This window comes from Elephantulus edwardii, unplaced genomic scaffold (assembly GCF_000299155.1).
Source record: "Elephantulus edwardii isolate Elephantulus edwardi_28Jun2011 unplaced genomic scaffold, EleEdw1.0 scaffold00128, whole genome shotgun sequence".
Classification (NCBI taxonomy): Eukaryota; Metazoa; Chordata; class Mammalia; order Macroscelidea; family Macroscelididae; genus Elephantulus; species Elephantulus edwardii.
The window spans coordinates 5,916,484-5,927,776 of record NW_006399878.1 but is presented as its reverse complement, the minus strand read 5'-3'; the positions used below and the strand labels follow the sequence as shown (position 1 = coordinate 5,927,776).

The 11,293-nt window shown below is 40.2% G+C and overlaps 1 protein-coding gene across 2 annotated transcripts in view; it reads left to right on the top strand.

Moving 5' to 3' along the window:
- The first annotated feature begins 7,515 nt into the window (after window positions 1–7,515).
- TUSC3 (tumor suppressor candidate 3) overlaps window positions 7,516–11,293 on the top strand; it is a 170,086-nt gene continuing 166,308 nt past the window's right edge. Inside the window, exon 1 of one of the 2 annotated variants that reach the window (XM_006893557.1) lies at window positions 7,516–7,925. In XM_006893557.1, coding sequence (XP_006893619.1) covers window positions 7,788–7,925 — 138 coding nt within the window. In that variant the 5' untranslated portion in view covers window positions 7,516–7,787. The remainder of the gene's footprint in view (window positions 7,926–11,293) is intronic. The other variant, XM_006893558.1, reaches the window with a different exon arrangement.

Genomic DNA, 11,293 nt, shown 5'->3' with positions numbered 1-11,293 from the left:
CATCACTGACATACTTGAGAACATTGCTGTATTCACTGAGTCATTTCATTTCCCTGAAAGTCTTAGTGTTTTGCCAGAATTCTACATTTCCAACCACAATGTCTCTTTCCAAAGAACAGCTTCACCTAACAACATGCCAACAGTATGTGAGATGAGGTTTACCATACTTGCCTGTAAGAAGCACTCTGTTTACACTTTCTCTAAGACAGATTTGTTTGTTCTTTTGACAGTCCATGGAATATTCAGCATTCTTCCCCTTCACCACAATTCAAAGGAGTCTATTCTTCTATCACCTTTATTCACTGTGCAGCTTTTTGGTGTTGTTGTTGCTATGTGCTGTCGAGTCGTTTGCGACTCATTGTGACCCTATGTACAACAGCCCTACTCTATCCTGTGTCAATCGCGTTGCCTCTGACACACCCATCCCGATTACCCCAGTCACTGAACCAATCCGCCTCATAAAGGGTCTTCCCCTCCTGCACTGTCCCTCTCCACCCTACCAAGCATGATGTCCCTCTCCAAGGACCTGTCTCTCCTTACAACATGTCCAAAGTATGTCAGACAAAGCCCCAGAATCCTTGCCTCCAAGGAAGCCTGGTTTAATCCTCTCCAGAATGAATCTGTTTCTTTTCCTAGCAGTCCATGGTACATTCAATACTCTTCTCCAGCACCACAGCTCAAAGACGTCAATTCTCCTTCTATCCTCCCTAGTCATTGTCCAACTCTCTGATGTATAACAAGTGATTGCAAAGACCATGGCCTGTATCTGGTGCACCTTAGTCCCCAGAGAGACACCGTTGCTCTTGGGTACTTTAGAGAGGTCCTTATCAGCAGACTTTCTCCTCGTAATACGTTTTTTATTTCCTGCCTGCTGGTGCCAAGAGTGTTGACTATGGAGCCAAGCAAACTGAAGCTGTGAACAATATCAATCTCTTCGCCATCCATCCTGATGCTACCAATTGGTCCAATGGTGAGAATCTTTGTCTTCTTGACATTTAGCCTCAGTCCATATTGAAGGCTGCAGTCCTTGACCCTCTGCAGCAAGTGCATGAAGTTCTCCTCAGTTTTGGCAAGCAGGGTTGTGTCATCTGCATAACGCTGATTGTTAATAGATCTTCCACCAATCCTGATGCCACACTTCTCCTCATAGAGCCCAGCCTCTCAGATAATCTGCTCTGCATACAGGTTGAAAAGGTATGGAGATAGGACACATCCCTGGCATATACCCTTCCCAGTTTTGAACCATGCAGTGTTACCCTGCTCTGTTCTGACGACTGTCACTTGGTCCAAGTATAGGTTTCACATTAGCACGATTACATGTTCTGGGATTCCCATTCTTTTCAGAGTCAGCCACAGTTTGTTATGATCCACATAGTCAAACGCCTTTGCATAATCAATGAAAACAGTGATAGACATTCTTCTAATAGTCCCTGCTTTCAGCTAAGATCCCTCTAACATCAGCTACAATATCCCTAGTAGCACCACCCCTAGCAAGTGATTAAAACAACCATGATCTTATCTTCCACAGATGTAGTCTATCTGATTCCTGCACAGTTTATCAGGTGAGGTCCATGTGTAAAGTTGCCATTTGTGTTGGGTTTTTTTTGTTGTTGTTATTGGGTTTGGTTGTTGGTGTTTTTTTTTTTTTTAAGTATTTGCTAAAACAGCTGTGAGATACCATCTCACCCCAGCATTAACAAAATAACAATAGCGAAAGTTCAACAGGGCAACAAACAAGTGCTGGTGAGGTTGTGGAGAGATTAGTACTCTTATTCACAACTGGTGGGAATGTAAAATGTTATGACCACTATGGAAGGCAGTCTTGCACTTTCACAGAAAGTGGGAAACAGAAATAGCATTTGACCTGGCAATTTCACTACTAGGAATATACCCTTAAGAAACCAGAGTTTCCACTCAAACAGATGAATGCATACCCATGTTTATTGCTGTTTTATTGACAATAGTAAAGTGATAGAAGCAACCAAAATGACCATCAACAATTGAATGGATAGAAAAACTATGGTATAGTCACACCAATGGAATATTATGTAGCACCGAAAAACAAGGAACTCATAAAATATTAAACAACATGGTTGATCCTGGAGGACATTATGTTGAGTGGAATACCTCAGTCACAAAAGGGCAAATATTGCATAACACAATTTTTATAAAACAAGACTGACATGGGGCAGAAACTGAGAAAAGAGGGAGATAATGAATACTGCATTGGAACAGATGAAGGAAAGAACTGTGTAAAAGGAGTATATGGCTAGGCATTATCTGTATATGACAACAGTCCAGAATAAGAGGTGCATAGCAAAGTGGACTGGAGTTGTGGGGAGAGGAGAGGAAATCATGCAATGACTAAGGAATTTTATTTTTTTTTAGGAATTTTTTTTTAAAGTGAACTGCAGGTAGTAGGGAGAAAATGTGCAACATTGAATGAAATAAAATCCTTTTTTTCAATAAACATACATTGAAAAAAGGAAAAAAGACATTTGCAATGAATAAATCAATGTACAAAATTTGATCATTAGATTCCAGCTTAATTTGTCACCAAGTATCTCATTTTTTACTATCCTTCCTTCTTCATGGTTTTCAACTTTTACCTTCCAGTCACTGATTATCATTAATGCATCTTGATTGCATATTTGTTCACTTTTTAGACTGTAAGGTTTAGTAAAAACGTCAATTTATATGTCCTTATATGTATGTGGATAGTATCCTATCACTCAAAAGACTGTACTTCAGAATATAGTTGTTGTTATGGGCTGTTGAGTCACCTGTGACTCTTAGTGACCCTACGCTCTGAACCCTGCCGTGTGATTATTTCACTCTTTTGCTATGTACCAAATTTCAAGGAATTATGTTTACATATACCAAGTAGCTACCCTATTGGACATTACCATTGCCCAAAAACTCCATGATCTCAAGTATTATTGAACATTACTCCTTTACACTTAATTAAATTAAATAGAATTTAATTAAAACAAGCGCGGAAGCAGGAGTGGCATCCACTTCCATAATAGCTTTCCTCTGGAAACCTTATGATCCTGGAGAAAGAATGAAAGTCACTCAAGTGTTGAGGACTTTCTTTCATAGGGTCGCTATGAGTCGCCTACGACTCAATGGCACTTAACAACAACACCTAACAACTCTTTTACATATTTTACTAAACTAACTCTGATGGCCTAGTAGGTAAGCACTTGTGCTAGCCACCTTTGGTGCTGTAAAAAGATCAAAGGCTGTTTGAGGACAGCCATGTCTGACCGTTACTGACTTCTCAATGGGGGAACTGTTCCTGCCAATAGTATCAGCAACATAAAACTAGTATCTATAAGGCCGTATATGTCCCCTATGCTCTTGTACTTCTTTCTACTAATGTCAATGCCAATTTTACTGCATTGATGGGTCAAAATCTGATGCAATAACTCACAGAGCACCCAGAATGATGTTGGGGAAACCAAAAGGTTACAATGCTGATTAGTAGCAGAATACAAGTCAGGACAGTTTCAGAAATGCACACACAGCCAACTCGGTCTTGAACCTCACCACTGCTTTAGACCTGGGTTATTAAGTTTTCAGTCCCGCAAATATTGGCTCTCCACCCTCCACTTGGGCAAAGGCTCTTAGCTCTGGTTCTAACGATATAACAGTCCTGATGTTTCATCTTTCATCAGGTCTGTTTCTCTCTGTGGCTGCTATGGTTGTCGGTTCTGCATCCCCTGTTGGTGAGGTTTCTTCTCTTCTTCATTGGTGGCAGGGTGGTCACTTCTGCTCCTGGGTTGCTCCATTTAATTGTGAGGCTAGACAATCCCTTTGTGGACTGGTAAGACTAACCAAAACTCCATGTGGGTTGGTAGCAAATCCCCTTGTGGATGGTTACCATTCCCTATTCACATTATCTTGCCCACGACATGGCAAAGTCAAACAATGGCAAAAGACAAAGAACAAAACAGCTTAAGTAGTACATTGAACACGGAACTGCCAAAATTCAAGCAGTCCATGTTCTGTTCAAAGTGGTATAACATGGGATATCACCACTGAAATAAAATGTATCTTAGCTGAAAGCAGAGACAGCAGAATTATGTTGTGTTTTATTGACTATGGAAGGGGAGTTAACCCTGTACTACAAGCTTATTAGTCAGAAATATTAAAGGAAGACTCTCCATCAGCTAAAACAATACGACTTACTAATTTGGCAATGAAACATATTTTAATTAAAGAGTGTACATTGTTTACATTGTTTTTCAGACATAATTCTATTGTTCCCTTAGTAGACTACAACACAGTACAACCATAATTTTTTAGTATAATTTTATTGATTTGAGTGAAAGTCTACAAAGCAAATTTTTCATTCAACAATTCATAAACATTTTGTCTAAGACATTGATTACAGTGCGCCACATTGTGAACAGCACTGTTTCAAATTCCCCTTTGTTTCTCATTTTTATTAACCCTTCTTTCTTAACTTCCTGCCTTAAATGCTTTATCTCTTGACAAATGCTGGCCTTTTGATCTCATGCAGATCATCTTTCTTCTCTGGTGTTATCACCTTATAGGTCTGTCTATTGTTTGAAAATTATGTCATGGAGTTGATTTCAGTTGTAGGATTAAAGAATGGTAAGGGCCATAGTTCTAGTGGTTCCACTAATCTACATCAGTTCAAGGAACTTGATTTGCAAATATATGTACTGAGAGACAAAATCATTTGTTTGACTTGTTTAATTATAATATTTGTTTTGTTGTAGTGGTCTGGAACCAAACCTACAAGCTTTATGCCTGCACAGCTGTAAATATCTTGAAGTACTGCTTATAATGTCTTTTATTGTAAAATTACCATAGTTATCAGAACTGATGCTAGATATGCTGCTGAACCATTAAGTGATGTCAGAATTTTTCTACAACCTGAGCTCATAGCACTTAGCTTGACAAATAATCCTACAATTGTGTGCCGTCTGCTCAGTCATAACCACATTGAGAAGTTGGATGTTTATATTCTGTTGATATTTGTATGTTGATATTTTAATTTTCCAGGAGTTCATAATTCAAATATTTTTAACATATAAAATGTATATTTTTTATTTTCTTTTTAATAATAGGATTTTATTATCATTGATTTTTGGCTGGTGATGTAAACCATTGACCTCCAGATTAACAATCCACCATATACACTAGCCATGAGAGTCTTTTAGACAGAGAACTGTGCCATTGAAAAGATTCCAAAAGGAACTAGGCATTCAGAGGGGCCAGATTTTTACTTACTCCCAAGTTTTCTCTATTTTCTAAGAAGGTAACTACAACAAAACTCTTCACTGCTCTCCAATGTATTTATCTCATGGCAACACTCTCAGGCTGTAAATCTCCATGGGAAGGAGACTGTCTTTTTGAGTGATTTGAAGTTACCAGTTAGCAGTCCAGTAATTAACTCATTATGCCACCAGAGCTCCTTATGGAGTCAAATGAATCTTTCTAAAGATTCAGGTGCTGATGCCACAGTGACTAAAGAGCTTCACTGCTAATGGAAAGGTTGGCAGTTAAGAAACCACAGGAAAAAAGAAATCTGGGAAGGAAAAGAAAAAAATCTGACGATTATAGCCTTGGAACTCTTTTGGGAAGTTAGATTCTGTAACATTTATTGGTTGCTGCTCAGAGCCAACGTTAGATGGATCCTGGTCAAAAGCAGAGAGTACTAGAGTACTGATTATGCAAAGGGGGATCCCAGAACTTTTAATTGTGCTCATGTGAAATCTATACTTGGACCAGGAAGCAGTAGTCAGAACCGAGCAAGGAAACACTGTATGGTTCAGGATCAGGAAAGGTGTGTGTCAGGGATACATCCTCTCTCCATACCTTTCAATCTATATGCAGGACAGATTATCTGGGAAGCTGGGCTCTATGAGGAAGAATGTGGCATCAGGATTGGAGGAAGATTCATGAACAATCTGTTATGCAGATGACACAACCTTGTTTGCTGAAACTGAAGAGGACTTGAAGCATTTGCTGCAGAAGGTCAAGGACTTCAATATGGATTGCATCTTAATGTTAAGAAAACAAAGATCCCAATCACCAGGCCAACCTACAGCATTATGACAGATGGCGAAAAGATTGAGGTTATTATCAGTTTCATCTTGCTCTGACCTACAATCAACATTCTTGGCACCAGTAGTCAAGAAATCAAAAGACAAGTTGCTTTAGTAAAGTCTGCCGTCAGGATTGGTCCAGAGTGGTAAAGAGCAATGATGTCAGTGTACACACTGAACCAGACCATGGTCTTCTCAATTGCTTGCTATGCATCTGAGAGCCGGACAATTATCAAAGATGACTGAACAGTATTGAATATACACCATGCATGCCCCAAAGAACAAACAGGTCTGTCCTAGAGAGGGTGAAACACTGTTGCTCCTAGGGAGGCAAGGATTTTGAAACTCTGACACACTTTGGGCATGTTGTCAGGAGGGACGAAGCCTTGTAGTAGGCCATGTAAGAAGAGCAGAGGATTGGTGCAGGAGAGGAAAACTCTGAGATGAGTTGATGCAATGACTCTGGCAATAGGAGTAGGTGTAAGATTAGCTCAGGATAGGGCAGGATTCAGAGATATTGTTCACAGGTACAGTGGAGGGCACACAACATGCGTCAAAACCCAGTTGAAAATGTTTTTTAAAACCCCAGAGTGTTAAAATGGAAAGGTTGAAACTGGCTATGAAGTCCAGAAGAAACACTAAGTTTATAGCAAATAAGCTTCATTTGAAACACACACGTTGATAAAAGCAGACAGAAGCAGCATCACCTCCATACAAGAAGAGTTGGATATTTATCCAATCTCTGTTGGCCCTTTGTGGGTAGTTTCACAGTAGCTTCAAGGACCTGGGGCCATTTTCCACCACTCCCGGTTTTGGTTATCAGTTATCTCCTAGGGTGAATAATAAAACTTGTGTCTTAAGGTGAACATTAATCAGGTTATTTACTCTTTCCTGGAGCACAGTAAAGTTAGAAGGTTGACAAAATGGAATCACTTTGGTTTCCATCAACCTTGTAAGAATAACTTGGACCCATGGGCAATCAGTACGGGAGTAGTGCAGTGGTTGAGAGCTCTGCTACTAACAGAAACAGGAGAAAGATGTGGCCATCTGGTTCCATAATTAGGGACAAGGAAACCCGTGAGCCAGTTCTACTTTGTTTCTCAGGGTCTAGAAGGCAGACATGACTCGAGGGCAGCAGGTTTGTTTGTTTCTCTAGCATATTCTTAGAATCAAATATTTATTTTTAGGAGAACAAAAGCACGATTTAAGAGGTTTTGATTTTGTCAAGTTAAGTGCTGTGGGGTTCTGAACAAGTGATGGGAGAGGAAAAAATGAAATTGCTCAGCAAAGACTAGTAAATAAGCACAGGCAAGCCTGTGCTTGCCTTGCTTATCGAGCAATGGCACTCTCCCAAGAACTCTAAGTCAAGTCAAGGAAGCCAAGCTCACGTAGAGGTGGAGCTCAGAGGACAGTCCAGCCTCAGCACAGCGAGCGTGGCACTCACACAGCCGGCCTCCCTTGCTCCGCCCACTTCCTGCCCAGTTCCGCGCCTTTCCAGGACCCTCTTCCTGTGAACCGGATGCTCTGTCAGTTTCCTCCTCCGTGTCCTCTGCTGCTCCCTCCAGGTTCCTCTTCTTGAAGTCGCACCTGCCCCCAAAGGCCTACCCACGGAGCTCTGTGTTGGCGGGCCTGGCAGAGGCGGGACAGCGGTAGGAGCTGGGCGCGCACGGTTACCGCGCGTGGAGGAGACACTGCCCTGCGGCGATGGGGGCCAGGGGCGCTCCTTCACGCCGGAGACAAGCAGGACGGCGGCTGCGGTACCTGCCGGCCGGCAGCTTTCCCTTCCTCCTCCTCCTGCTCCTCCTCTGCATTCAGCTCGGCGGCGGCCAGAAGAAAAAGGAGGTAGAGTGGGGTCTCTTTGGCCTTCCCTTGTGGTTTGGGCCGGGCCGCGTTGCTAGGCAGTCTGGCAGTGTTGCTAGGCAGCCGGGTCGCGGGGCGTGGGCGGTGTTGCGGGAGCGGAGTTGGGGGGCGGCGGGGTGGGGAGGAGGCCGCTGGGCGTGTTCGCGCGCAGGCCTCGCCGGGGCCGGTTGTCCCCCAGCCTCGCGCGTGATGTCAGCGCGCCCGCCTCTGCACCTGAGATTCTCGCACATTTCAAATCTCGGGAGCTTTCTGCTCTCAGTGGAGGCTGAGCTTTGGTTACCTTAAGTCACGCAGATACGAAAATAGCTTGAGAAAGCTTTTTAAAAATCTCTGCGAACTTTATCCCTTTTGTTCCTTAATTGTTTTTCTTAAAGTGTTCAATAATTAGTTGAGCATATTGGAAATGTGCCTTATTGTGTTATTTTATGTAGACCGTTTTCATAGGCTGTGTGCTTATTTGTTGAACTTGGTGTATAATAATAAAAATTGTTATGCAGATATGTTTGTATACTTCAGATCACCTCATTTCACACTTAGTCCACGAAAATGTAAGGCTGAGGTGAATGACCTGTTTAAGGTAGTTGTAAAATTATTTAATGAATTTCATTTATGCAGCGTTGTCATTGATGATTGCTGTCATAGTATTAGAAAACGTACTTTGAAAATGTGTCTCCTGTGTGGTAAGAGTACTCTTCATGTATTTCAAAATGGTTATGTTTTTATGGTTTATATAGTTGTAATATTTTAACCTTCATATTTCAGTCACCCACATATGATTGAAATAGGAAGGTTAAAATATTACAACTTTCTAAATGGTTTTGTAAACTGTGAAAGAAAAAGCATCCTCACATGTAAAGCAATTGTGATTGTCTCTTCAGCCACCTGTAACAACCTCAGGCACAGTATTAACTCTGTATGGCTTTTCTTTTGTCATGAATTCAGCCAGCCCTTATACTGAATAAGAGGTTAAAGGAAGTTCATCGTTAAATCAGAATTTTAGTTACACATAAAGATTAAATATTGAGAAATATTTATTCTCCAGCCTGGCACTTTTTTAGGTTCAGTTGAGTCGCCTGGATTTACCATATGCATGGAGCTCTGTTTGCTAACCAAAAGGCTATTCAGAATGCGCCCTATCCTCCCATAAATTTTTATAGTCTCAGAAACCTGTTTGGGTCAGGTGTGATTTGACCCGATGACAGGCCATCATTTTTTTAATGCTTGTATAGCCAAGGCATGGTGCAGTGGTTAAAGCACTTGGTTGTGAACCCAAAGATTGTTGGTTTGAACCAGCCAGCTTCTCTTTGGGAGAAAGATGTGGCATTCTGCTTCATAATGATTTAAAGAAGCTCTCTGAAGCAGTTCACCTCTCCTCTGTAGGGTTGCTATGAGCCAGAATGGGTAAAAGTGGATTTTGTTTGGATTTTTTGTTTGTCTTGACCATATATGTGATACATTTATATCCTGGTGTCCCATATTGGAGCACTGATTACTTAGTCTGTAGGGAGTCATGCTCCTAACTCAAAGCCTGCTCTTCTTCTGGCAGCTCAGATAAACCAGTGACTTCTGGAAAAAGTGTCAGGTAGAGTTACTTCTGATTGGACGGCATTGAGTTTAAGATGCCCTGGGTAAGACTTGACATTATAAAAAAAAAGTAAAGCAGTAAGAACTTAATTCACTACCATAAATACTACTTTTACATATACCAGAATATGACTTGCATGAACAGTGTCTTCTTTCCCTTCAGGGAAAGGCAAGTTGAAGTTGGACATGGACTCATGACTAGATATTAGTTGCTTTTAAAGATATAATTGGAAGTCAGATGATCCAGTTAAAGGTTGTTAAAAAACAAATATATGCCCTGCCATCTCGTCAGTTCCTAGTCATGGCTGGTTTTTAATGCTGTAAATCTTTACAGAAGGAGACTGCATTATCTTCCTTTTCTTCTGAGAAGCAACTGGTGGATTCCAGCTGCCAACCTTCCACGTAGCAGTCCAACACATTATTTACGATGCCACCAATTAGTGCTTATCTAATTGTATGATCTTGGGCAAACCACTTAACCCCCTGAAGTTTAGGTTTTAATTTCAGAATACAGATGTAACTTCTACATCTCAGAGTGGTTATTGAGAACACAATTGTATGCTCAGAATTGTTAGATGCTATTATATGTTCCTTATTTAAATCAAAGCATTAAAATGTATGGTGGAATATAAAAAAATGATAAAATTTTCATCCCAAATTTATTTTTGCTAATTTAATATAATAGTAGATTTTTAAGTAGTGCTAAATTTTATGTTATTATCTGTTGTGTACCTTCAACTTTTACCTGACCCTCCAGCAGGTTTTTAGAGTCAGCTAATTGCATGGGAGGAGATTGTCCATCTTTCTCCTACTCAGTAGTTGGTGGATTTGAACTGCATGCCTCTTGGTTGACAGTACAGCTCTTTAACATTCAACTACAAGAATCTGGTAAATTATATCATTTAATTTATAATTTTCCATTATTTTATACTGAAACTCTGAACATTTTTAGCCTTCTAATGTTATCTGGTAATTTCCCAGGAGGATATTTTGAATTATAAAATAATTGGTAGTAATCCTTGCATGTATATGTTTGTGTGTACGTAACAAAAAAAAAAAACAAACAACTTGTTCAACGCTAAATTATTTCAGGAATGAAGAATGAAGAAGTCCGAGCTGCTATGAAGGCATTGTTGAGAATCAGGCTCCAGGAATTCCTGGAAGATTAATTAAAGTGCCCCAACAAATGAATATGGCACTGGACTTAATCTATGCCGGGAACTTTAAGACTAGGAAAAATAATATCCGTCGTTATGTCCATTAGAAAAAATATCCAAAAGAGTGTGGAAATTATTGAAAAATATCACATACTAAAGATAGTATCTTGCTATTTTTATGATAATTAAAAAATGGCTGGAGCAACACTCCTACAGGAGAATGCCAGGGAGTCAAGCTAGTTTCAGAGGAAGACATGAAATGAGAGATATTATTACTGATGTAACTTGATAAAAGCAGAGAATACCAGAAAGATGTTTGTGTTTTATTGAGTACAAGAAAGCATTTGACTGTATGGCTCATAATAAATTAATGGTAATCTAGACAAGAATGGGAATTCTAGAACACTTAATTGTGTACATGTGGAACATGTACATAGATCAAGAAGCATTCATTTGAACAGAACAAGGGAACACATTGTACTTTAAAATCAAGGAAGGTGTACATCAGAATTTTATCCTTCCACCATGCAAATTCTGTCTGTATGCTGAGCACATAATTTGAGAAGCTAAGCAAATTCAAACCTCGAGTTGTTACAATCAAGGATGCTT